The following is a 26,288-nucleotide window of genomic DNA, read 5'->3' as shown; positions in this document are numbered from 1 at the left end:
ACTATCACTGATAGAGCTCCACAAACATTCAGATATTAAAAAGTACCTACACTAGAGACTATTGTGAACCGAAACTTATATGCTTTAGAAAATAAGTTGTGTCTTACGGCTCTAGGATCTTACTCTAATATTTTTAACGGAAAAAACAGAGGACTTAAAGGTGTAAATAAATTAGTCTGACGCACACTAGTTAAACTTACGAGTAGGTATAAAGTGAAAGACGGAATGAGGAATTATCTTCACATGTTTCATAATAAATTAAATGATTGTAATAATATTAGCATTTACATACGTGATTACTCGTAAGTCATTACTTAGGATTAGCACTAAACATGTCTTAGTACCCACAAGAAATTGAAAATAAGACACACCTTATTCGTATTTATAATAATCTTAAAGAAGATAAACTCGGTGATAATAAAGATATATAACGTTCGAGTAATTAGCATGTAGTAAAGGAGGGGCTTGAAGTGCTAAAATATTTATAGCACGCATTACTTTAACTCAATTTAGTAATTTTTACGTAACGATATAGAGAACAACATCCCACCCATTAAAATCATGCCTAAAAATCTTATTCAAGTGAAAAAAAATTATAATCAATGGTAAGTTATTTTTTTTACTATTTTGTATGGAACAAGGTAGGTAGGTATGTCATTATATTTAGCAAATGGAGGAAAAATGGTTTCAACATTAATATTATATTTTTAGCGACAAATTATCGAAAGAAGAGAAAATAGGATCATAGATGAAAAAAATAGTTAACCTGTACCTATAGGTTTTTGTATTTTTAACCGTAGGTATATTACCGTACAAATAACACAGCCTTTATTTTGTGTTGAATTACCTAAATGTGTATCTACATTGTGCAATATTTGTTACACAAATTTTCCTCTTATTTTATTTAATTAATTAACATTGAATCCCTGCACTTTAAAAAGTTTTGACTGGTCATAATTATCAAACGGAACATCTGAAAAGTATAATTAGAAAATTATCAATAAATTATATTAGTACTTGTAAAAAAAAACTTAAAAAAGGTTAATATTTAAAAAATTATGAATAAAGGAGGACGATATCAGGGGAAAAAAAGAAAAATATTGATTACTGGCTGCCCCAGCAGTCGTAGTTCTGTTCTTTTGCCTCCTTTAGGTACTTATTACATATTATCTCTATATTATGAATCTTCCTTCTGCCTTAGCAAAAACTTTAATATAAAAAATTGGCCGAATAATTGGTCTAGCTGTTCTCGAGTTGAACGCTTAGCAACACATTTGGCGATTCATTTTTGCATAATAATGAAGCAGTGAAGCATGAATGAAATAGTTTGATGCTTAAACTGCAAATAACCAATATTAACATCATAAATTTCTTCTAAGATTTATTTTTTATGGTAACACTTAACATACAATAAAATATTAGCAATAACGACTTTATAAACCATTTAGACATTTCATAATTATGCTAAGTTAGGCCATATAGACATAGTTCATTTAATCCAAGTTTTATCACTGCATTATTACTCCGGATTTGTGAGTTTGCCTAACATAATCTCAAAATTATTACATTTCCTTTATTGCCAAATTACCTACCTCAAATGTTATGAACACTTGTAATACCACTTAAATAAGACAATAAAATGAAAATGATAACAAAATTAATTCGGAGTCTGTAGTCTAAAAACATTTTGTTTTTCATGTGTTTGCTCTATGTTATTAAATAATTAGTAATGACTAATGAGACATTATTCTAAGGGTATATAAATTACGTTGATTGATTTAGATTATGTTTATGTCTATCTGATAAATAATCTTACAGAACATAATAAAATTGTTACAAAAAGTGGTCTCTTGTAATGAATATAGGTAAACCAGAATCTCATGGCAATTTGGGAAATCAAAATTTTGAGTGTGCAACCCTAGGGAAAATGGACTGAACGATCTTGATACTGTGTATTTTTTATTTTGTCCTCAATATCTTTAGTCACATTACACAAGTGGATAATACTGTATTTAATAATGAGATATCCACGTATTATTATGTAGGTACTTATTACATGTATAATATACATATTACTTTTCTAAAGGTAATACATAATATGTATTATGTATTTACACATACCTATATTTGAATATATATAATTATGGCATGTGAAAATATGGATGTAATGATTATGCAGATCAAAACTTATTTACTACATATATTAAACGATTGTTTATAATTTTTTATAAAATAAAACAATAATAAAATAAAATCATGTTTATTTTCGTAAGTATTAACACATTATAAAATTGACTTGTACACCTTGGACTTGACAAATAGCCGAATTGGAAACTCCTGTAATAAGTTTTTATAAAATTATATTTTAATCAACAAACAATATTATAGTTACCTATTTATAACATTTTTAATTTAAAGTATCAAAACGGGTAAGTCCAACTTATCAATAAAATCTTTCATGCGCCTTAAAATTGAAAATTGTGATGTGTTTGACCCTTCTTCATCGAATATTTTCCTATACACATTGTAAACAACACCTCTTGCTTGTGATCGCAGCGGTTTTATCAACATTTCGAAGATTTTGAAGACAAAATCCTAAAAATTTATCATCAACACAAATAATTTGACAACCAATTTGATAGTTGTCAAATAAAGTTGCCACATGAAAATCTTTTATTTTTTAAATATAAATATGCCATCAGATTCTGGTAGACCTATACGAGAGGAATAAGGACAGGAAGTTTCCTTCGCGTAGGTACATAATCTATCCAATATTATTTTTTTAATCTGTGATATTTACATTTAAAATAAAATAGAATACACTGTATACGAAAAAATCAAATGAATGACATACTCGGAAACCTTAGGGCGTATTCAGAAAGAAAGCTTGAAACTTATAAGCGCTTATCGGCGCTTGTCATGTTCATATATTTTCCTGCGCGGGTTACCAGCACTGACAGGAAAATATATGAACATGACAAGCGCCGATAAGCGCTTATAAGTTTCAAGCTTTCTTTCTGAATACGCCCTTAGGCTGCGATTCCGAAATGTCCTACAGTCTGTTTGACAGCAACTTGCAAGTCTACTTGCAGGTGGAAACGCGGAATTAGACTTGCAAGCTGCTGTCAGACAGACTGTCGGACATTTCTTGCGGAAGTTTTCTTGCAGATGGCCTTATGTAACAATATTACATTTCAAATTCCTACGTGATATATATTTTATAGATTTGACTTATTTTCTCTGTGCTCAATATGGGCAATTGAAAGCTCAGATAATTATGTTGAATCAGCACTTGAAGCTCGCATCTATGAACTTGATTTACTACTAAACACAGTTTATGTCCCTTCATTTGTAGGTATGCATTGCTATCTATACCATCCCTGTTTAAAGGAATCGAAGTAGGTAGATGTTTTGTTTATTCAACTTGAAAACAGGGTATCATTGCAAATTGTGACTATTAGCTATAGTATTTTGTGAAAACTCTCCTTTTCAATATCGTCGTCAATTTTACAGTTTCAAAACATAAACAGTAGTATCACATTACATGCTAAGTATATTATGGGTATATATTATTATTATTTTATTTTTATTGACTGAATGGAATTGGAATGGTTGGTAATTGGTAGTGACCCTGCCTTCCAAGCCAGAGGTCGTGGGTTCGATTTATTATAAAATATTTGCCCCGGGTGGGGCAAAAATGTTTGTCATATGATGATCTTCAGCATAGTTCTGTGCATGAGTACCACAGATGAGTACACATAGGTTTCGGAGTTTGTACGATCACGGTGTATCACAGCCGGTTGCACAACTAGTGTGAAATATTTAAATTTTAGCATAAGTGAAATGCAGATAATTTTGAAGGTAATAAATAAACATAAATAATTTCAATTCTGAAGCAATAATATGTAATTAAAATAAAGTAAGTATGAGGCCGCCTATTGTCCTTGCTCTACCTAATATTTTTTTACGTATAATGTAGATATCATTACGTAAACGTACCTATTTACACAAATACAAATCGCAATTAAAAACTTAAACTTAGGGAGAAAAATCTTCGATTAGAAACCATATGAAATTTTAAAATTGAATGTAGTTGCGCGGGCGCAGCTTAGTATATCACGATCGTTACAGCGCATGCGTGGCCCTCTGCCCTCCCCCGCCTCTTCCTGTGCTCTCGCTCTCCCCACTCTACAATAACAGAATCACATTGTGTTTACGAATTGTCGCGAATGACGACAGACGATGACGAGTCAGTCGGTCGGCCATCTAACCCGATCTCGCTCGTTGAGTCGGTAGATTATTTTTATTTATAAGTAGCGCGTTGCCAGCGGCAAACGCGACATCAATCACCGCGTAATGACCCTGTGACGTGATAATATGAATAGAGACTCACAAGAAACCTCAGCGGAAGCCACCCGGGCGGTCCACGTGGATCAATACGATGGATCAGACATGGAACAATCAAAACTTCTGTATTCACAATCGCCGACACCGACCGTAACGCCATCTGGTCAGATGCGAAAAGTGAAAAGCTTTACCGATACGCATCGCATTCGGGACGTCAACGCTGCATCAGGTGCAGCGTCTGCGAGAAGCCTTCGCCCTTACGACCAAGTGACCACGTACCCCGAGGGTTCCGATGCCGGTACCAACCAATATGCCCCATCCGTCCGATCCCTCGCCTCTATTGGCATGGGATGCACGGACGGCCGGAAAATGGTTATAAGACGCGTTCCAACTTCACCAACTGAACTATTTCATCTTGTTCGTCCTCCTACGTAAGTAAGCAACGGATGTCACATCCTCTAAGAACCCATTATTCAATTGATCCTCCTTCCAAACAATCACATAGGATTAACTACTAGCTTATCAAATCGCAAAAAATGACTAAATTTATAATTTATTTTTTATTCATTTCTTTATTAACAATGCTCTATATTATAATATAGAAAAAATGGGATAAAAATACAGGAAATTTTCATTATTAGATAAATTAAATTACTTTTCTGTTCGATATTCCTATTTTGCAATAAATGAAGTAAAAACATTAAACGATAGGTATAAATAATACATTTAACTTATTTTCGTAACTAATGTAATATAATATAATACATATTATATCACTTTTTTTTAAACTTTTGCTCTATGTTAAAAATAAATGTATAAAATATTATTAAATTAACCATCGATTTACTTTAATTAATTAGATATTATTAGTTAGAATCTATTAAATATATAAATAATTAATAATAACTAGGTATGAACTATCGCTCTTTACAGCAGACTCTCATAGGTTTTAATATAGGTATCTAAAAATTGTCGCGTGAGTAAGAATATATTAAAAAATCAAATATTAATAGTACAGGAATGTCTTAACTAGTAAAAAATCCATATCTTTAATGTTGTAATATGTTGTTATCAACTATTTCGCAAGTAGACCATGTCCCTGAGCCTAAACCTGTTCAATATCCAACATCAGGACATTTTAAAGACATTGTTAAAATTCTAACAATTGAGCTATTATAAATGTAACTATTAAATATCAGAATTATACACTGTAATCCAGTTAGTATTATCTACCTCTGAAACAATTATTATTAGCATATTATGTGTTTATAATTTTTAATGAGAATAAACGATATACCTACTTAATTTTGGTAGGATATACATATTAAATTTGGCTCCATATAATATGGCGTCTATACCCCATTGTATCTATTAAAATATTACATATACATATAACATAAATATAATATAAGTATTTCTGTTATTTATGAAATATGACTGTTTGATCTTTATGGTTTATAGTACAACTACATTGGGTTATCCGTGGTTACGTAGAAGCAAATCTTATCTCAGTCTCACCAATTTATCGATAGCAAAAAATGTAGACTGGACTTAAAATATAAAATAGCATGATTATAGAGAAATTATTGGTACCTGTTTTTAAATTTCTATATCCGTTTGAGCGGCTGATCTAACTTTTATTTAAGGGTAGCTTTTGTATAAAGATAATAATAAATATAAAGAATAAAGATAATAATAATAACTAGCTTTCCGCTCGCAGCGTCGCTCGCTTTGACTCAAACCCAATAAATTATATACTAAAAGTTAAAATCTTCTTGGAGAGTTACTCTACAACTTGCTTTACAAAAAAACCGCATTAAAATCCGTTGCGTAGTTTTAAAGATTTAATCATACCAGATGGGTAGACAGGGACATCGAATTTATTTTATAGTTTATACTATGTAGTGATAGGTATTCCCCAAATATTGATATAAGACTCTATAATTTAGCCTTTAGAAATCATACAGGTACGTAAGGTTAATGATCCCAAAGGTTGTTCGAGAAGCAATTTTTCCACTCAGACGTCTAGCTATAAGTACCACAGTCATTCCTCATTAGAGGAGGTATTTTTACTCTGAAGCACTATTTGGACTAATTTCAACTATTTACTGGCCTGGAAAGATGACGAGAACTCTTTATTTGTAACATAACTTTACTATTTATAGATTAACCATGCATCTAAAAACCGTTTTCTTCTTGTCGTTCGAATTGTAATGGTTCTGTTGTGAATCAATGTGTATACTTTACTGTATTCATGATTATCAATTTCAGTATTTTATAAAATACTAGCTTTCCACCCGCAGCTTCGCCCGCGCAGTCAAAGAAAAACCCGCATAGTTCCCGTTCCCGTGGCATTTCCGGGATAAAACCTATCCTATTTCACGGGGTAAAAAGTAGCCTATGTCCTTTCTCGGGTATCAAATTATCTCTATACCAAATTTCATGAAAATTGGTTCAGTAGTTAAGGCGTGATTGAGTAACAGACAGACAGACAGAGTTACTTTCGCATTTATTATATTAGTATGGATAAAAACAACATTTAAAATTTTAACTTGATGGCAAAAACTGATTGAATTTATTTTTACGTGATTAGCTCGGAATAATATTTCATAGATCGTCGAACTATTCTTAATCGATTATCTTTCTCTTATTTGATTCTACTTATGAGTTGGTAATTACCATCTAATTTTCCCATTACTATTTAAAAACAATAAACATCAAATGCCTATAATACAACTTGTGATAAGAAGCGACGTAGGCATTCGTAATCTTCGATATTATTATCGTCGAGATAAATGGTACATATAGGATTAAAAAAAAATTTAGCACTCTTAAGAGAATTGCATTGAATCCGTGGTAAAGTAGGTATTGATGATTTATACTTAGATCCTTACATCCTGTTATGTCGAAAGAATAGGGAAATTTTAGGCACATGACCTTCATGTTCAAAGATAAGACTGCAACGTCGCTATCTTCTCCCGTATATCATGGTTACAACGATTGATCGCGCGCTCGGCCTTATCACCATTTATTTGATAATGATTTTAAAAACGTTTACGTACTTACAAGTTGACAGCTGAGGATTACTGTCTTATTCTTTAAACTCTTGTCAAATGTTTATTTACCCGCGATATGATAGCAAATACCCATTTCCAAACGTTATCACACCGAAACAATCTCTTAATTAAACACAATTCGCAGTTTTTAGAAAAGTGTCATTGTCACTCATACATTAGATACACTTACCAAACAGTTACCAATGTGGAAATGAAATCACCTTTTAATTACACGGGTTTTGGAGTACCTAATCTTTATATATAAAAATGAATCGCAAAATGTGTTGGTAAGCGCATAACTCGAGAACGGCTGAACCGATTTCGATAATTCTTTTTTTATTATATTCCTTGAAGTACGAGGATGGTTCTTATGTAGAGAAAACGTAAACATGTACCACGGGCGAAGCCGGGGCGGACCGCTAGTGAATAATACATATTGTAAGATTTAAATGTCCATATAATATCATATCATATAAATTATAATAATTAATATCCATCCATATAATATCTGCAGTATAAAATAAATAGTATAGATACCTAAATCAGTATTTGAAGATATAGGTATGTATTCAAATTTCACATAATATTATATGAGCAATGATTGTACCTACATAACTACCAATATTGTATTGTCGACACATTTTTATGAATTAGTGACAAAACATGGGTTTGTCACATGTTGTAGCCCAAAAAAATTACCTATCTACTATTCGTTTCGGAAAATAAACTAATCAGACCTATATCTGAATATTTTTGATATCATTGTGTAACTTTTTACTCAGAAAAAAAATAGGTCTATTACCCATTGATATCTTCGTATTTCCGAATATACGTGATTACGTGAATCATCTACGGATGTGAATTTTCAGTTTGTCATAAATTTGAGTGCCTATTGTAAGTTTTATCACATTTCTTATAATCTTTTAAAATCGTTCTATGTACAGAAGATGTACAGTATGATTAAATTGACAAGATAAAACTGGAATCAGATATTCAAGTTTCATATGGTAAGCCATTAAATAAATCATCAGAATTTATAGTTATAATGTTAAACTCATATTTACTTGTTTCTTTAAAACATAAAGGTATGTCAAATAAAATAAAATATTAAGTTTATTGTTCATAGTTACATTAAAAAAACTTGATTAAATGATCCACAGTGTAGAATTAGGTACTACTTCGTACTGTCCAATTGGTTTTCATATTTGCTGAAAATAGAATTTAAACAATAAAGCATAGCAGTTTTGACTTTTGACCATCGGTATTTTTAAATTCTGCAAGATCGAACCTTCGTTAATTTTTAACCCACATTTTTCTTTCATACTTACTTTCTTGAATTTATAGAGTTAATTTAATAAAATTTGACGAAAATCATTCCAGTTTTTCTTTTCCAAATTCTTTGTCTTATTCCTACTAGCTTTCCGCCCGCGGGTTCTCCCGTGTTTTCAAAGAAAAACCCGCAAAGTTCCCGTTCCCGTGGGATTTCCAGGATAAAACGTATCCTTTGTGTGCTAAATTTCATTGTAATCGGTTCAGTAGTATTTGCGTGCAAGAGTAACAAACATACATACACATACCTACACGTAGGTACACATAGTTACATCCATCCTCACAAACTTTCGCATTTATAATGTTAAAAAGTAGGATTTATTTACGAGATATAATTTATATACCTACTTAGGGCCGATTTTCCAATGCTTGGATAAAACTTATCCGTCGAATAATATATAAAACTAAACATTTGAAAAACGTATTCTAATTGCCCGTATTTGGCAGTTTACGTGACATTTTAATATTATCGTGTAATACTTTATTGGACGGATAAGTGGTTTTATTTAAGCATTGAATAAGCGGCCCTTATTCCAATATTTACACCTTGTATATATGTATAGGATATCCTGTTTGCTGTACCCGTTTTAGGTGGATTTCACCAATTAACTCGTAATCTGTTGACGATATAGATAATAAAATAAATTGGTAGACATTGTGATAGACATGTCACATGGATCACTAGAAATGAAGTCAGCTGAAGATAATATATCTACTTAATATAAATAAAATAAATCTAGTGCATCTTTCAAAAAGTCATATTTATACAAATAATACATTACTTAATATAAAATTTGATGTGGAATGTGTATATAATTATATTACTATACTTAAACTATATATAACACGAAAAGTACCTAGATATTTAAGTTAGTAACTGCAATTATCAGATCCCGTCATATCCTCATAATGGTAATATAAGACACCTCACACCTCCCATTCAGATTTCAAATATGTATCTACAATCAAGCTACAATCATTATGCTTATAATTAACTAGCGGTCCGCCCCGGCTTCGCCCGTGGTACATATTTACGTTTTCTCTACATAAAAACCATCCTCGTACTTCAAGGTATATAATAAAAAAATAATTATCGAAATCGGTTCAGCCGTTCTCGAGTTATGCGCTTACCAACACATTTTGCGATTCATTTTTATATATAAAATATATATATATATAGATAATTCTTTTTTTATTATATTCCTTGAAGTACGAGGATGGTTCTTATGTAGAGAAAACGTAAACATGTACCACGGGCGAAGCCGGGGCGGACCGCTAGTGAATAATACATATTGTAAGATTTAAATGTCCATATAATATCATATCATATAAATTATAATAATTAATATCCATCCATATAATATCTGCAGTATAAAATAAATAGTATAGATACCTAAATCAGTATTTGAAGATATAGGTATGTATTCAAATTTCACATAATATTATATGAGCAATGATTGTACCTACATAACTACCAATATTGTATTGTCGACACATTTTTATGAATTAGTGACAAAACATGGGTTTGTCACATGTTGTAGCCCAAAAAAATTACCTATCTACTATTCGTTTCGGAAAATAAACTAATCAGACCTATATCTGAATATTTTTGATATCATTGTGTAACTTTTTACTCAGAAAAAAAATAGGTCTATTACCCATTGATATCTTCGTATTTCCGAATATACGTGATTACGTGAATCATCTACGGATGTGAATTTTCAGTTTGTCATAAATTTGAGTGCCTATTGTAAGTTTTATCACATTTCTTATAATCTTTTAAAATCGTTCTATGTACAGAAGATGTACAGTATGATTAAATTGACAAGATAAAACTGGAATCAGATATTCAAGTTTCATATGGTAAGCCATTAAATAAATCATCAGAATTTATAGTTATAATGTTAAACTCATATTTACTTGTTTCTTTAAAACATAAAGGTATGTCAAATAAAATAAAATATTAAGTTTATTGTTCATAGTTACATTAAAAAAACTTGATTAAATGATCCACAGTGTAGAATTAGGTACTACTTCGTACTGTCCAATTGGTTTTCATATTTGCTGAAAATAGAATTTAAACAATAAAGCATAGCAGTTTTGACTTTTGACCATCGGTATTTTTAAATTCTGCAAGATCGAACCTTCGTTAATTTTTAACCCACATTTTTCTTTCATACTTACTTTCTTGAATTTATAGAGTTAATTTAATAAAATTTGACGAAAATCATTCCAGTTTTTCTTTTCCAAATTCTTTGTCTTATTCCTACTAGCTTTCCGCCCGCGGGTTCTCCCGTGTTTTCAAAGAAAAACCCGCAAAGTTCCCGTTCCCGTGGGATTTCCAGGATAAAACGTATCCTTTGTGTGCTAAATTTCATTGTAATCGGTTCAGTAGTATTTGCGTGCAAGAGTAACAAACATACATACACATACCTACACGTAGGTACACATAGTTACATCCATCCTCACAAACTTTCGCATTTATAATGTTAAAAAGTAGGATTTATTTACGAGATATAATTTATATACCTACTTAGGGCCGATTTTCCAATGCTTGGATAAAACTTATCCGTCGAATAATATATAAAACTAAACATTTGAAAAACGTATTCTAATTGCCCGTATTTGGCAGTTTACGTGACATTTTAATATTATCGTGTAATACTTTATTGGACGGATAAGTGGTTTTATTTAAGCATTGAATAAGCGGCCCTTATTCCAATATTTACACCTTGTATATATGTATAGGATATCCTGTTTGCTGTACCCGTTTTAGGTGGATTTCACCAATTAACTCGTAATCTGTTGACGATATAGATAATAAAATAAATTGGTAGACATTGTGATAGACATGTCACATGGATCACTAGAAATGAAGTCAGCTGAAGATAATATATCTACTTAATATAAATAAAATAAATCTAGTGCATCTTTCAAAAAGTCATATTTATACAAATAATACATTACTTAATATAAAATTTGATGTGGAATGTGTATATAATTATATTACTATACTTAAACTATATATAACACGAAAAGTACCTAGATATTTAAGTTAGTAACTGCAATTATCAGATCCCGTCATATCCTCATAATGGTAATATAAGACACCTCACACCTCCCATTCAGATTTCAAATATGTATCTACAATCAAGCTACAATCATTATGCTTATAATTAACTAGCGGTCCGCCCCGGCTTCGCCCGTGGTACATATTTACGTTTTCTCTACATAAAAACCATCCTCGTACTTCAAGGTATATAATAAAAAAATAATTATCGAAATCGGTTCAGCCGTTCTCGAGTTATGCGCTTACCAACACATTTTGCGATTCATTTTTATATATAAAGAAGAAGATATCCGTACATTGTTTCGGGCGTGACGTCATGTTCTTGTCACTTCCTTTCTAAATTCTATGTCCTAACTATATGTGAAAAAAGTCGATAATAATTTTGCTTAATAAATGTTGAAGATGTAGAAAATCAGCAGTGATGAAATTATGTACCAGAATAACACATAGAAATACTACTATAACGTGACTATAACCTATCGAAATGCTTACTTATTTGCCCATGGGTGCGTCCGCGGATGAAAAAGCAGAGCGAGCACAGATAGTAATGCATATTATATTATATTATATTATTATATATATATAAAGCTACACTACCACTCACTGACTGACATCGGGTTTCTCGGAAACTACGGGGAAAGTTGGGGGGATTTCGACGTGGCCGTGTAGAGGTGCTCCCAGTGACCACCGGAAAAATATAGCGATCTCGATCATCTTCGAAAACCAAGTGGACCCCTGGAGGTGCGCAAAAACGGTGATACCTGGAGGGGGGGTGTCTGAACAAAAAATGCTCGGAACTGGTGGCGATTACCAGGGGTGGTGGAAAAATGGGGATTTTCGCGAAAACAAGATGGCCGCCGTACTTTGCCAAAATCGCCGTTTATGAATCCTTACGTCTCAAATTTGGCACACGTGCTCTGTTCGAGCCGGCAAATCGATCGGTGCCCCGTTCGAGTGGCTCCGGGCCCCAGTTTCCAACTTCCATACAACGTAAAATCCAACGGCCCGCGGAAACGGTGCGAGTTGGGTGGGGGGTCCCGGAACTAAAAATGATCACCACCCTGGGACGCTACCAGGGAGCCATAGTGGGACGTTCCATTTTGGAATTTTTCCATTTTTGGCGCAAACATAAAAACGTAAATTTAGCCGAGGTGGCGCAACGCGGAAACACACTCTCACCACGTTTGTACTCGCCCAGCTCCCAGGATATCCAGAAAAATACGAAATCTTAAACTTTCCCTCATCTCTCGAAGACGGTCAACGGCCCGCGCAAACGGTAGCAGCTACATCTGGGGTGCTCAAACTAAACTTGGAGTAGACCTCGAGCAATTACCACAAATAGTGAAAAAAATTCAAAATGGCGGAAAAAATGGCCGCCGCCATACAAATGCTAAAACGGCCATCGCTGGTCCGATCGCGCTGAAACTTGGCACAGGGGCTTTAATCGAGCGGCAAATTAAGTTGGCATACTCATAATCGAGTTTCCATCGCTGGTTTCCGAGTTTCATACAACGCGAAATTCGACGGCTCTCCGAAACGGCGCCAGATAGGTGGGGGGTGTAGAACTAAAAAATGATCAGAAACATGGGGCGCTACCAGGGCAATCGAGAAATTTCAAATTGGACGCAATTTTTTTTTCAAAAATGGCCAATTTTTCAAAGCAAGATGGTGGCGCCGGTTACTTTACGATCGGTCTGAAAATTGACTTCTGTGCTCTAATCGGCCATATTTACAAAACTGCATACTCAGAATTTCTCTCCGACCCCCGGTTTCCATTTTCCATACATTACGAAATTCAACGGCTCTCTGAACCGGTGGCAGGTAGGTCGGGGTCGCCGAAGTAGAAAATGCTTCAAAACCTGGTCCGCTTCCAGGGATGTAAAAAGTTTTGGTAAAATGCGAAATTTTTTTTTTCGAAAATTTTGTATGGAAATTTCCATAGTAGGAAGGATGATTGAATAGCAACGGCAAAAGGTGGTACCGCGGGCTGCTTGCTGCCCGCGCACCGCGCAACCTCGAAGGTCAACAGCCTCCCGGAGCAGAAAATATTTATTAACTTTTGAACTACCGCACGAGCCAAGCGAGCGAAGCGAGCGAATCTCGGCAGCGGCCGGCGTAAATATTCAAAGAAGTAGCGAGGAGCGAAGCGACGAGCGAGTTAGGTTAACTTTTGAACTACTGCACTAGCCAAGCGAGCGAAGCGAGCAAGTCACGTCAGCGGCCGGCGTAAATATTCAAAGAATTAGCGAGGAGCGAAGCGACGAGCGAGTTAGGTTAACTTTTGAACTACCGCACTAGACAAGCGAGCGAAGCGAGCAAGTCACGTCAGCGGCCTGCGTAAATATTCAAAGAAGTAGCGAGGAGCGAAGCGACGAGCGAGTTAGGTTACTTTTGAACTACCGCACTAGCCAAGCGAGCGAAGCGAGCAAGTCACGTCAGCGGCCGGCGTAAATATTCAAAGAAGTAGCGAGGAGCGAAGCGACGAGCCAGTTAGGTTAACTTTTGAACTACTGCACTAGCCAAGCGAGCGAAGTGAGCAAGTCACGTCAGCGGCCGGCGTAAATACTCAAAGAAGTAGCGAGGAGAGAAGCGACGAGCCAGTTAGGTTACTTTTGAACTACCGCACTAGCCAAGCGAGCGAAGCGAGCAAGTCACGTCAGCGGCCGGCGTAAATATTCAAATAGGTAGCGAGGAGCGAAGCGACGAGCGTGTTAAGTAAACTCTTTAACAGTTTATTATGAAAAGTCACTGCCCGCTATCGATTAGACACCTCAAAATGATGAAATTCGGGGTTCACGTTTCAAGAATTTAACCAATATTTGAATAAGTAATTTATAAACAGTTTCGACTGACTGTAGAATCGCTGTTAGCAGATGTAACAAATGGACAGGAAATTCAAATGCATTTTCAAATGACTGAAGATTTCTGCCCTGGGATGAGCCGCGAGCTGCTTGCAGCTCGCGCACCACGCACCCTCGAAGGTAGACAGCCCCCCGGAGTAGAAAATATTTGAATGGGAAATTTATAAGCACTTCCGATTGACTGTGGAATCGCTGTTAGCAGATATTAACAAATTGACGGGAAATTTTTATGCATATTCAACTGACTGAAGATTTCTGCCCTGGGATGCTTCGCGGGCTGCTTGCAGCCCGCGCACCACGTACCCTCGAAGGTGGGCAGCCTCCCGAAGTGGAAAATACTTGAATGGGGAATTTATAAGCATTACCGACTGACTGTAGAATCGCTGTTAGCAGATGTAACAAATGGACAGGAAATTCGAATGCATTTTCAAATGACTGCCCTATTGCTTCAACCCAGAGGCAAAAGAGGCTCGCGGGCTGCTTGCAGCCCGCGCACCACGCACCCTCGAAGGTCCACAGCATTTCAAAATAGAAAATATTTGAATTGGGAATTTATAAGCACTTCCGATTGACTGTGGAATCGCTGTTGGCAAATAATAACAAATTGACGGGGGATTTTGATGCATTTTCAAATGACTGCCCTATTGCTTCAACCCAGGGGCAAAAGGGGCTCGCGGGCTGCTTGCAGCCCGCGCACAACGCACCAGCTAGTTATATTATATACCTATATTCTTGCAAAGCTATTTTCGGCAGTTAGATATATAGAACCCATCTAGAGTTCTACATAAGATATATAGAACCCATCTAGAGTTCTACATAATATAACTGCCGAAAATCCAGATATCATGAAATGGATGCCCATCTTCACTATCATCATCACTACATAGTATAAAACAAAGTCGCTTTCCCTGTCCCTATGTCCCTATGTCCCTTTGTACGCTTAAATCTTTAAAACTACGCAACGGATTTTGATGCGGTTTTTTTTAATAGATAGAGTGATTCAAGAGGAAGGTTTATATGTATAATAACATCCATTAAATAGTGGAGAAATACTGTTATTTTTGAGGTTTCTAATGTGATGTCGTAAAAAATTACATTTTTTCCGCTTAAATTGCAAACGCAGGCTGAACCCTACGAGTTTTATCAAAATAATGTACTAAGTATTATACACATTGAAAAGGTCTACAGAAAAGTCCGCGATGGTATATGTCTATCTCTTATGGATAACCCACAATAACTTTTTTTTGTCATTTACTTTTTACGACAAATAATGGCTAATTTTCGATGCGATTTTAACCAATACAGCATTAATCCTTAACCAATTAAATACCTTGAATACATTGTTCATTTAATATAGATCTATATGGCCCTTTACACCGTATGATTTAAGTGAATATTTTCGAAGATATTACAGATTTAAAAATTGCGGGACGTAGCGTTTGCAGCGCTACAGGCCGGCCGCCCGGCTATCTATTTTATACCCGTGCGAAGCCGGAGCGGGCGACGCTCTGTTTTTATACAACGTTCACAGTTTTTCTGTAGTGTATTTAGTATCAGCATTGCACCCGTGCGAAGCCGGGGCGGGTCGCTAGTCTATAATATAAAAATGAATGGCAAAATGTGTTGGTAAGCGCATACTTAACTCGAGAACGGGTGGACCGATTTCGATAATTCTTTTTTTATTATATTCCTTGAAGTACCAGGATGGTTCTTATGTAGAGAAAACATAATTAATATGTACCACGGGCGGACCGCTGGTTATTTTATAAAGTTATTTAATAGGCTTCACTTGATGTGACGTCATTCATCTCACTAAGTAGGTACATAATTAAAGCCATTAAGCCTTATTACCTTGTATTAATCTAACGGTTTGATGCTTACCCTATGAAGTTAGGTAATCCGCGAAATCATGATTCAGATTCAGTATTTAATTATTTTTTCTTTCTTTTTTTTATTACATATAACTAGACATCAATATACTTGGTTATAGTAAGTAGCAATTTTAATTCATAAATTTAATAGGGAAAACCAAAAAAATGTACCTATTACTTTTAGATTAATTTCATGCAAAAAACCTCAGTAATACGAGACAGGAACTCGAAAATGGGCGGTACTATACGGTACGAAAGGTTTATCTCTTCTGGGCCTTTTTGAATTTTCCCTCTAGTATTTTCTCCTTAAAACCATATTGGCAACTGTGGCTATAGTTCGAATCTTGTTTTAAAATCATAATATTCTGAAATTAAACCTACTATTTATTTATCGCTTTGTTTTAGGCCCCCTGATGAAGATACTGCGTCACACGAAAGTGATTGCGGGGAAGAAGAGGAGGATGCGGAAACCGTCCACTTGAAGCCAAGGAGACCGTTTTGGGCGAACAAAATACAATTTGTTTTAGCATGTGTCGGATACTCCGTAGGGCTGGGCAATGTGTGGCGCTTCCCATATCTTTGTTATAAAAGTGGGGGAGGTATGTTGTTTTAATGTTTAACACTATTTGTCACAACATTTCAAAATAAATTCAATGATAGAATTAAAACGAACTCTAATCCGAGGTTTTACGCTTTTGAACGCTCCGGGCACTCCACTAAATACACGTGTCTCAAATTACCACTATTTGTGACTCAAACATACTGACTCTTATAATAATTATTACACAGCAGAATTAAAATAAAACACTCCCATATACATCTTTTCATATTATATAATATCTGTACATCCATCGTGACAAAATCATTAAGGAACAATAAATACTCTGATACGTCACTACATACCATAGCACTCCCATTACGTACGGTACGTACATAATATACCGAATATGTTTATTAAATTGACGACCCTGCAAAATATTTTATGCACGAAATAATTCACTCACCATCTTGCATAAATATTTATATAAATTATTTCGAAATGGACAATGGGTGTCGTGCATGCGATTCGTGACTTTGCGTATGTTATTTATTAATTTCTCACTATTGAAAAAATAAACTATTCAAAATACATTACATCATTTACATCGTAAATGCATCAATAAATTAATTATTTATATGATTCTATCTCGATTATTTATATAATATTTAAATATATAAATAAATAAATTATATATTTATATTTAAATAAATAAATAAATAAATAATGTTTCGTTTTGAAATATGAATATCAGTTCGCAACCATTTCGCAACAATGTAGAGCCTATAAAATTACCTACTTTATATATTTTCTCTCTACTGTCTACTGTCTAGTAACTTATCTTCATAGTCATTAATTATAAAAAAGATGTTCAGCTCTGTATGTTTATTTGATCGAATCAAATCAATTTAATGCTTTAGTTGTAAATCGTAATAGGTAATAACTAATAATAGATATTTGTATTTGTTTTGAAAACATTTATATACCTATATACAATCGTGTCCAATTTGTTTGTGTCATCTGGTGCTAAATGGCACTAGTTGTCGCAGGGTTCCAATGTACATATGTATAGAAACAACATTAAAGCTGAGTGTGAATTACGAACAATGTATTTTGTAAATTGATACGTCACGACGCATAGGTACACGTCCTCTCAAGATATCGAATGATATATTGCTGTGATTTATTTAAATGTCATATAATATTGCTGCATTTGTAGATACCCAGTAGGTAGCTAAGAACACTCTGCTCAACATTAGGTACGTAAACATATACAAGAAGTATATCTATATTTACATACAGATATAGATGCGAGAATAATACAGATTGTAGAGTCATTGCAGCTAGAAACTTATATGAATCACGTTACCTACCTTATCTTGAATAGAAGCTAGTGTTTATGCGATATTTTCAACAGCAGCAACGTTGACGAAATTCTATTCTATTCACTAGTGTAATCAAAACGTAAGATAGTATAATTTCCCACAGGTAGGTCACTAGTCACTACCGCACATTACACTTTTTAATTAATAATAAATATTTAAATATATGTACCTATATAATTTAGCTTCTTCATGAAATTAAGTGGAAATATACTATATTTCTTATGGGATCACAAGAAAGAACAACATCGGTAGGTCGATTTCCAGTAGCACTGCTGGAACCGATATAAACCCAATGTTGCAGTCAAATATAAGCAGTTACCGTTAGAGTAGATACTTACAGTTAGATAAAAAATACACAATACACATTATATACCACGCTCTATGACTTCTATTGCTTCCTTTGGATGTTTAATGATGATAGTCTTTTGGCCAAACGCTCGCCAGAATGACATAATAACAACAATTTATGATAACGATCGGGTTAATTAGGCTATTTCTACGGGTCAATTCAAGTAAGAATTACGCAATTAGACTTTTGTATGCGTGCTTATCGCGTTTATTTAAAATAAAAATCTATAGTACAATTATTATTCGATGAAATATTATAAGTAGGTAACTGAAGGTTGCCTGGCAGAGATGGCTTTGAGCCATAAGGCCGCCACTTGTACATTTTAAGTAGTTTTGTTTTATGTTATTTCATTTTAATATGTTGTACAATAAAGAGTAAATAAATAAATAAATAACTCTGAAATGTCAATAAAGTAGTTTAAACTTTAAACTATTAGATATCAGTTTTTTTTTTATAATGTACTATAAAAATACTACATAACTTATTGATACTATAATTATATTTATATAGCTTAATGTTTTTTAATAATCATTTTAGAATGATAAAATTAAATACATAATATTTTGATATGTGATTTGATACGAGTCAATCCATAACGGCTAACTGGTAATTGATAAATATCTAAAATCTATATACTCACAAAACAATCATAAAAATTAATATAAGTAATAAAATGGTTTATTTTCAGGTGCTTTCCTCATTCCATACTTCATAATACTCCTGGTGTGTGGTGTGCCCATGTTGTTTATGGAATTAGCTATAGGCCAGTATACAGCACACGGACCTATCGGCGCCCTCTCACAAATATGCCCATTGTTTAAAGGTATTTTTTTTTTGGTTATACGAACTAAAAATACATATCAATATAGCCACCATGAATAAATAAAAAAATCCAAGGGCGAACAAATATCTATTACAATGCACGACTCGACATGGTGGCATTGTTCTACTTCCTATCTACAATAATATAATTTCAAATGTATATCAGATAATAGTATTATATTATCTACTATATATTCCATGCTTCGTCTACGTAGTTATGATATGTAGAAAATATTGATTTAGTGACACCGCATACCACCATCACTTAAAATTTTATGTTGTAATTTTAGGTGCTGGCCTCGCAAGTGTAGTAATCTCGTTTTTAATGTCCACGTATTATGCAGTTATAATAGCATGGGCAATATATTATTTCTTTACATCGTTTAAATCTGAAGTTCCCTGGGCGACATGTTCGAACCGATGGAACACACCTTACTGCTGGATTCCAAATCACAACATAACTAAACCGAATGGTTCACAGACACCCACCGAACAATTCTTCGAGTAAGGTTTGCTTTTAATTATTATCTACATCTGTACCTACTACGAAAGTTTTTCCCATACCTAGTGATACCTATAAACCTATGCTTAGTAGGTACTTCCTTTGATCAACTTTCTATCCAGTTATGGATTTTGTAATAAGCTGAGAGTGTATGATGTAATTCATTAAATTCCTTATCAAATACGATCAATACCTTTTCTTGCCACTCCTATAAACCTAGCTAAATTAGTAGAAATATTTTTTTTATCTTTATCTAATCTTTAAACGCTACGTGATTAACTCAATAAAGCGAAGAACAATACATCTGGAGAAACATTTAAATATGTATTTAGAAAAACCTTTAAGAGAAACCGTTAGAATTTATATTAGTCTGTTTATATACTTTTTTTAAATCTATGAAAATACAAACTGTAACGACCATATTTCATCCCACAAGATTCCACTATGTTGCATTCAACAAATCATACAATACCATTTGCTAATAGTATATGTGTTTTCAGGAAAAAAGTACTAAATATGAGCGACGGAATAGAATTTCCCGGGAGCATGCGATGGGAACTAGCTGCTTGCTTGGTTTGTGCTTGGTTACTTGTCTACTTTGCCCTGTGGAAAAGCATAAAATCTTCAGCAAAAGTTCGATACATAACGACGACATTGCCTTTCCTACTAATAATAGTATTTCTTGGCCGTTCCCTAACTCTCGAAGGCGCCGACCAAGGGCTAAGATTCTTTTTTAAGCCAGATTGGGAATTATTGAAACAATCAAGGCCGTGGGTAAATGCAGCGTCACAAATCTTCAATTCCATAGGAATTGCGTTCGGATCTATGATCATGTTTGCTTCGTACAACCGCTTCGACAACAACTTTCTACACGATACGCTGGCCGTATCGCTAGTCAATGCAGTAACAAGTCTTATTGTTGGAATATTCACATTCGCTACCATAGGAAACATTGCAACCGAACAAAATACGAGCGTTAAAGATGTTATTGCTGACAGTAAGTATTCGAACCACACATAAAAACCTAAATTACACCTTTTAGTATTTCATTATGAGTAACAATAACTATAAATAAAAGAAAGTATACTTTAACAAAATATAATAGACCAACTACAATACAATGACCGCCTCCTTGGTACAGTGGTTGACGCGTGAGCGTAGCACCGAGGGGTCCTGGGTTCGATTCCCAGTGGAGACGAAGAAAAAAAAAATGTCTCGGACTGGTAGGACACAGAAGGCTGATCATCTGTTTGTCCCTAAAGAAAATCGATCAGTGAAACAGATGTATAATGCATCTGCCCCTTACCCCACTTGGGGACATGGGACTTCACAATACAATAATAAAATATGTAATTAATTTTAGGTCCTGGACTTCTATTCGTGGTATATCCACAAGCTATTGCAAAGATGCCAGCGCCTCAGTTATGGGCTGTTTTATTTTTCTTCATGTTTCTGTGTCTTGGATTAAACAGTCAGGTAAAATTTTTTACTGTCTCTCATAGTTCTATAAATAATGGTGTGATTTACGTTTCAAATTAACATCTCCGTTTTCTTTCAGTTTGCTATAGTCGAAGTAGTTGTTACTTCTATTCAAGACGGTTTTCCTGACATGATACGAAGACGACTCGTGTATCACGAACTGTTAGTACTACTAGTATGCGGCATATCTTTAGTCTTTGGTTTGCCGCATATAATACAGAGTGGTATATACTTATTCCAGCTGATGGATTACTACGCGGCATCTCTAAGCATAACATATCTCGCTTTCTTTGAAGTAGTAGCCATTGCATGGTTTTATGGCGTTGAAAGGCTATCCCGGAACATTAAACAAATGACAGGTATTTTTTTTTTAAATCAATTTACATCTAAACATACTATATATCTAAAAGATTATTTAAAATACGTTAACCAGATACATAAAAATGATGAACGCACAGCTAAGTAATTGATGCTATTTCTAAACAGGTCAACGGCCATCTTTATACTTCCGTTTCTGTTGGCTAATAGCTGCGCCTGCTTTACTCTTAGCACTTTGGGTAGCAAGTTTGGTGGATTACACCCCACCTAGTTATCGACAATACCAATACCCAGCATGGGCGCAAGCTATAGGCTGGATTATCGCTTCACTTTCGTTGTTGTGCATTCCTGGATATGCACTCATTATTATTATAAGATCACCGGGAAAAACAATCGGAGAAGTACGTATTCAATATCGTTAGTAACTACTCAGTAGTTATACTACGAACACCTTTTGCAGTTAATATACAGAATCAATAAGGATCGGGTTTTGGTCCATACTTTCATTTAAATTGTTAGTAAAATATTTCGACCATCTCATAAGGTGGCTATTGTTTATTAATGTCCTTAATTTTTTTTTTTCAATATTATATGAATAATATCTATTATTATTTTGTTAAAAATTCCATACTAATTGTATATTCTCCTTACAGAAATTACGTAATTCAATTCGCCCCACATTCATGTGCGATTGTGGCGTCAATGGTTGTGATATATGCTGCTCGGAATCTGAACCTCCCGATGATAAAGCAACTATCGACTAGTCTTCAAACTACGTTTACATAAATATATTAATTTCTATAAAGTTTTATAATTAGCCTATTATAGTAAAGCGGGTGTTCACGCCAACACACTTGTGATATGAAAAATAAACAAGACGAAGGTGATAAACCGAACATTCCTCTATCATAATTATCATTCATTTTGTAATGACATAGAGATCACACTTGACCTCAAACTATAGTGTTTGCTTTGTAACAGTGACATAGTTAAATGCACTCGAATTGAAGGGTTGAAAGGTACTCTAAAGTACCTTTTTGAAGGATCTGTAAATATATAGTAACTTATTCTATTTTTGTAACATTGAATGGAAAATGGGAGATGATCAATGCAATACCATACAATACAGGTAGTTTTAGAAAAGTAATGAAATTAAATGTCACTAGATTTACTTACCCTTATATGTATTTTATATTGAAATTTATTTTTAAGTTAATATTTTACAGCATTTGTTAATACTTACTAGTTACATATAATAAATTATTTGAGAAATTATCAGTTTGCAGACACATAATGATATAAATGTAATACTCACAAGGTTTTATTTATATGTACTATGTATTTACATCTTTTTTAATAAATAAATAAAATTATGTGAATAACTGCCAATTGCTTATACCAGTAGGAATTAGCACTAAATATTCTGTGATTTAAGCATTCCACATAAAATTCTAAAACTTAGATTTAATAAATATGTTTAGTGTAAGTATTTATTCTTAATATGGTAAAACCATATAAAATGTATCTGTACTCAATTGGAATGTTTAGTGATCCTATTAATTAATCATTCATCAAGAAATAAATGAATGAATCAAGTACAATTTGGAGCTTATTAAATTGATTTTGTGTCAAATGAACAATAAGTCTGTTAATTAGTGAAAATAAATACAAAAATCAATACATAGTGTGTTTTATTTTTAATGTTGTACCAAAATAACAAATTTTCAAAAGTACCTATGGAACTAAAAATATTAATTACAAATAATAATTTTATGCCTTGCTACCTCTTTTGCTTTTTTTCTTCGGGCATTCTTTTTCATCATCACTAGTACTGCTCTCATCGTCAGATATATCTGTAAGTATATTAGTGTAAATTAAGGTAAACTATTTTATGATTTCATAATTTTATCAACAATAATATATAGAAGTTGATTAGGAAAAATCTTTACATAATGTAAACATAGTTGATGGGAAACAACTCCTAATACACTTTTGATATAGGTAATTATTAAAGTAAGTCAGGACAATTGAAAAACCTTTAAATTACTCTGATTACTGATCTTTAGAGTTTGATACTAAAACTCTAAAGTCTAAATTCCTTCAGTGATTTTAGTAAATAGGTAATTGTATTTTTTTTATTTGTAATGATTCATACATAAAATTATAAATTAAAATGGATATTTTACTACCCACTTGCTGTTTTAACAGAGTGTGAATATGCTTACCTATCGCCTCATTCTTCAATATTTTTTTTGTAAAGACCTCATTGGTTATTTGTCGGAAATCTTCTAATGCAGATGTTAGGCTTGCTAGACTCAGCTCCGAAGTAGTTTCTCGAACAACCGATTCAATTACTTCTTCATTTTCAATAATATTTAATGTAATTTGCATTTTTAAAGTCTATCGCCTATAGAATACTCTGAATTGGAGTATAAGTACTATAATACGTATACAGGTTATATTATAATTTTTTAGGTGGGAAAACAGTAAACACATATAAAGTTATCGACCTCACTCTATATTCTTTTTATCATCACCTTTTCTTTGCCTTTCTTATAAATTTTGTTGGAGTCTTTCTATGTTTGTTTACTTTCAGAATGTGATCCTCAGATTGACATTGACAGTAATGAGATTGTCAAAAACTTACGTTCCTTTTTCGTCAATTTATTGAATTTGATGTTCTTTTTTTTAATATTTTTTCAGTCCTCCTCCCACAGCCTCCTCCAGTTAGCTGAGCTGAGCTCTACATCTCTAAATATAATTTACAGATTATTTATTAATGCAGATTTTTTGTGATAGTATATTGTATCGGGCTTACATCGGGCACATGGGGCCAAGGCGTTGGGCCAACGTGTTGGGAAAAAATGAAGGATATCAAGATTCCTGTTCACACATTGGCGACTGGCGTACTGATCATTCAGCATTGGCGCTTCAAAGATGGACGTAGTCCGTAGAAGTTCTTGCAGCCGCGGCAATTTATTTATATACAGTGCGTTTAATTATTACGTACATGTGCATCAATAACAATGAGTGTACTCCGCCGTCTGCGATGATACCATTTTCCAATCTCTATTGTCCTTTTTTTATAACTGTATAAATAAAACATTATTATGTTTAGATTTTTTCAAATGTTTAAAATGTGTACATTTTACATTTAATTAAATTTTAACTACCTATAAAACGAAACTTTAAAGATTAGATTTTAGATATTATTTTATTAAATGATAATATTATTTATGTAATAAAGCACAATTTGATCAAAATCATGCTCATTGTATATTGTCATTTAATTTTTAAGAACAAGTAACTTTTTAATACTATTTTACTCATTTTATAAATATATTCATTTTTTTATCGCATTGTATGAAAGTTAGATAAGAAAAACATCTAGAATAATATAATAAATAGAAAATAGAACATCTAATTTATTGAGTCATATGGTTTTATTTTTGTGTAGTTCATGCCGTGGATTCCAAATTATTCCTTCATGTCGATACAATTCTACGAATTGTAAAACCTCGGCGCCGCCATCGCTATCGGAACATGGTTAAACGTAAATTTCATTGACGCGCAACGATACTGTCTCCGCTGACGAGTAACAACATGGTAACAACAAACTGAACAAGACACCAACGTGTGAACGCTGTTTGTGGAGCGCGCCAAGATCCTTTGATGTGTGCACAAAAAACCGACAACATTCGGTTGGTCTGCCAATATTGGCGCCAACTAGGCTAATGAAGCCAACATACCGCCAAGTAGCTCTCTACACGTTGGCCCAACCCGTTGGCCCAACACGTTGGCCCCATGTGTACTGCCACCATAAAATATACAAACTAGGTATGTCTTGGGTTATGAGCTTATGGCGGCAGTACACATGGGGCCAAGGTGTTGGGCCAACGCAACGTGTAGAGATCTACCTGGCGGTATTTTGGCTTAATTGGCCTAGTTGGCGCTAACATTGGCAGGCCATCCGATTGTTGTCGGTTTTTTGTGCACACATCAAAGGATCTTGGCGCGCTCCGCAAACGGTGTTCACACGATGGTGTCTTGTTCAGTTCGTTGTTACTCGTCAGCAGAGACAGTATCGTTGCGCGTGAGTGAAATTTACGTTTCCATGTTCCGATAGCGTTTGCACGTGCAATCCATGTTTGTCACGATCGTTTTCCACAGATATTCTTTATTTGATTTTAAAATAAATACCTAGTGCATATATTCTGATTATAAAATTACTTACCGATGGAAGGAAACATCTCCGATAACTCGGCCACTCACAGCTGTGGAGTTTCTACAGTTTATAACTGCGCAATTCGGCATTTTACTCTATTCAGTTTAACGTCTTTCTTTGGCGATCTGCAAGCGCG

At 33.9% G+C, this 26,288-nt stretch overlaps 1 protein-coding gene and 1 long non-coding RNA gene across 3 annotated transcripts; one reads left to right on the top strand and one right to left on the bottom strand.

The window, feature by feature from the left end:
• Positions 1-448: 448 nt before the first annotated feature.
• Positions 449-23,607, top strand: ine (solute carrier family 6 member inebriated). 2 transcript variants are annotated; one of them, XM_090105199.1, is made up of 9 exons: positions 449-605; positions 16,940-17,133; positions 19,495-19,629; positions 19,919-20,132; positions 20,631-21,127; positions 21,494-21,606; positions 21,689-21,968; positions 22,096-22,328; positions 22,581-23,607. In XM_090105199.1, the coding sequence occupies exons 1-9, from the start codon at positions 562-564 to the stop codon at positions 22,689-22,691; spliced, it is 1,821 nt and encodes a 606-aa protein (XP_089961325.1). In that variant the 5' UTR covers positions 449-561; the 3' UTR covers positions 22,692-23,607. The 2 variants fall into 2 exon arrangements, with proteins under 2 accessions (XP_089961325.1, XP_089961324.1); XM_090105198.1 differs by lacking the exon at positions 449-605 and adding an exon at positions 4,211-4,778.
• On the bottom strand, positions 23,602-24,544 carry LOC149905881 (uncharacterized). Its single transcript, XR_016457056.1, has 2 exons — positions 24,153-24,544; positions 23,602-23,780 (listed from the first exon to the last, which is right to left on the bottom strand). It is a non-coding gene; the product is annotated as an uncharacterized LOC149905881 (long non-coding RNA).
• Positions 24,545-26,288: the final 1,744 nt, after the last annotated feature.

Source organism: Colias eurytheme, chromosome 9, assembly GCF_061535395.1.
Source record: "Colias eurytheme isolate Ceu_HAF_F1 chromosome 9, ilColEury1 Martin Lab GWU primary, whole genome shotgun sequence".
Classification (NCBI taxonomy): Eukaryota; Metazoa; Arthropoda; class Insecta; order Lepidoptera; family Pieridae; genus Colias; species Colias eurytheme.
Note: the sequence above shows the minus strand (reverse complement) of the source record. Positions and strands in the feature narration are given on the sequence as shown.

Coding starts and splice junctions, on each gene's coding strand:
- ine (XM_090105198.1), top strand. CDS start 4,378: ATGAATAGAGACTCACAAGAAACCTCAGCGGAAGCCACCCGGGCGGTC. Junction 19,630..19,918: donor AATATGCCCATTGTTTAAAG/GTATTTTTTTTT, acceptor TTGTAATTTTAG/GTGCTGGCCTCGCAAGTGTA. Junction 20,133..20,630: donor CCCACCGAACAATTCTTCGA/GTAAGGTTTGCT, acceptor ATGTGTTTTCAG/GAAAAAAGTACTAAATATGA.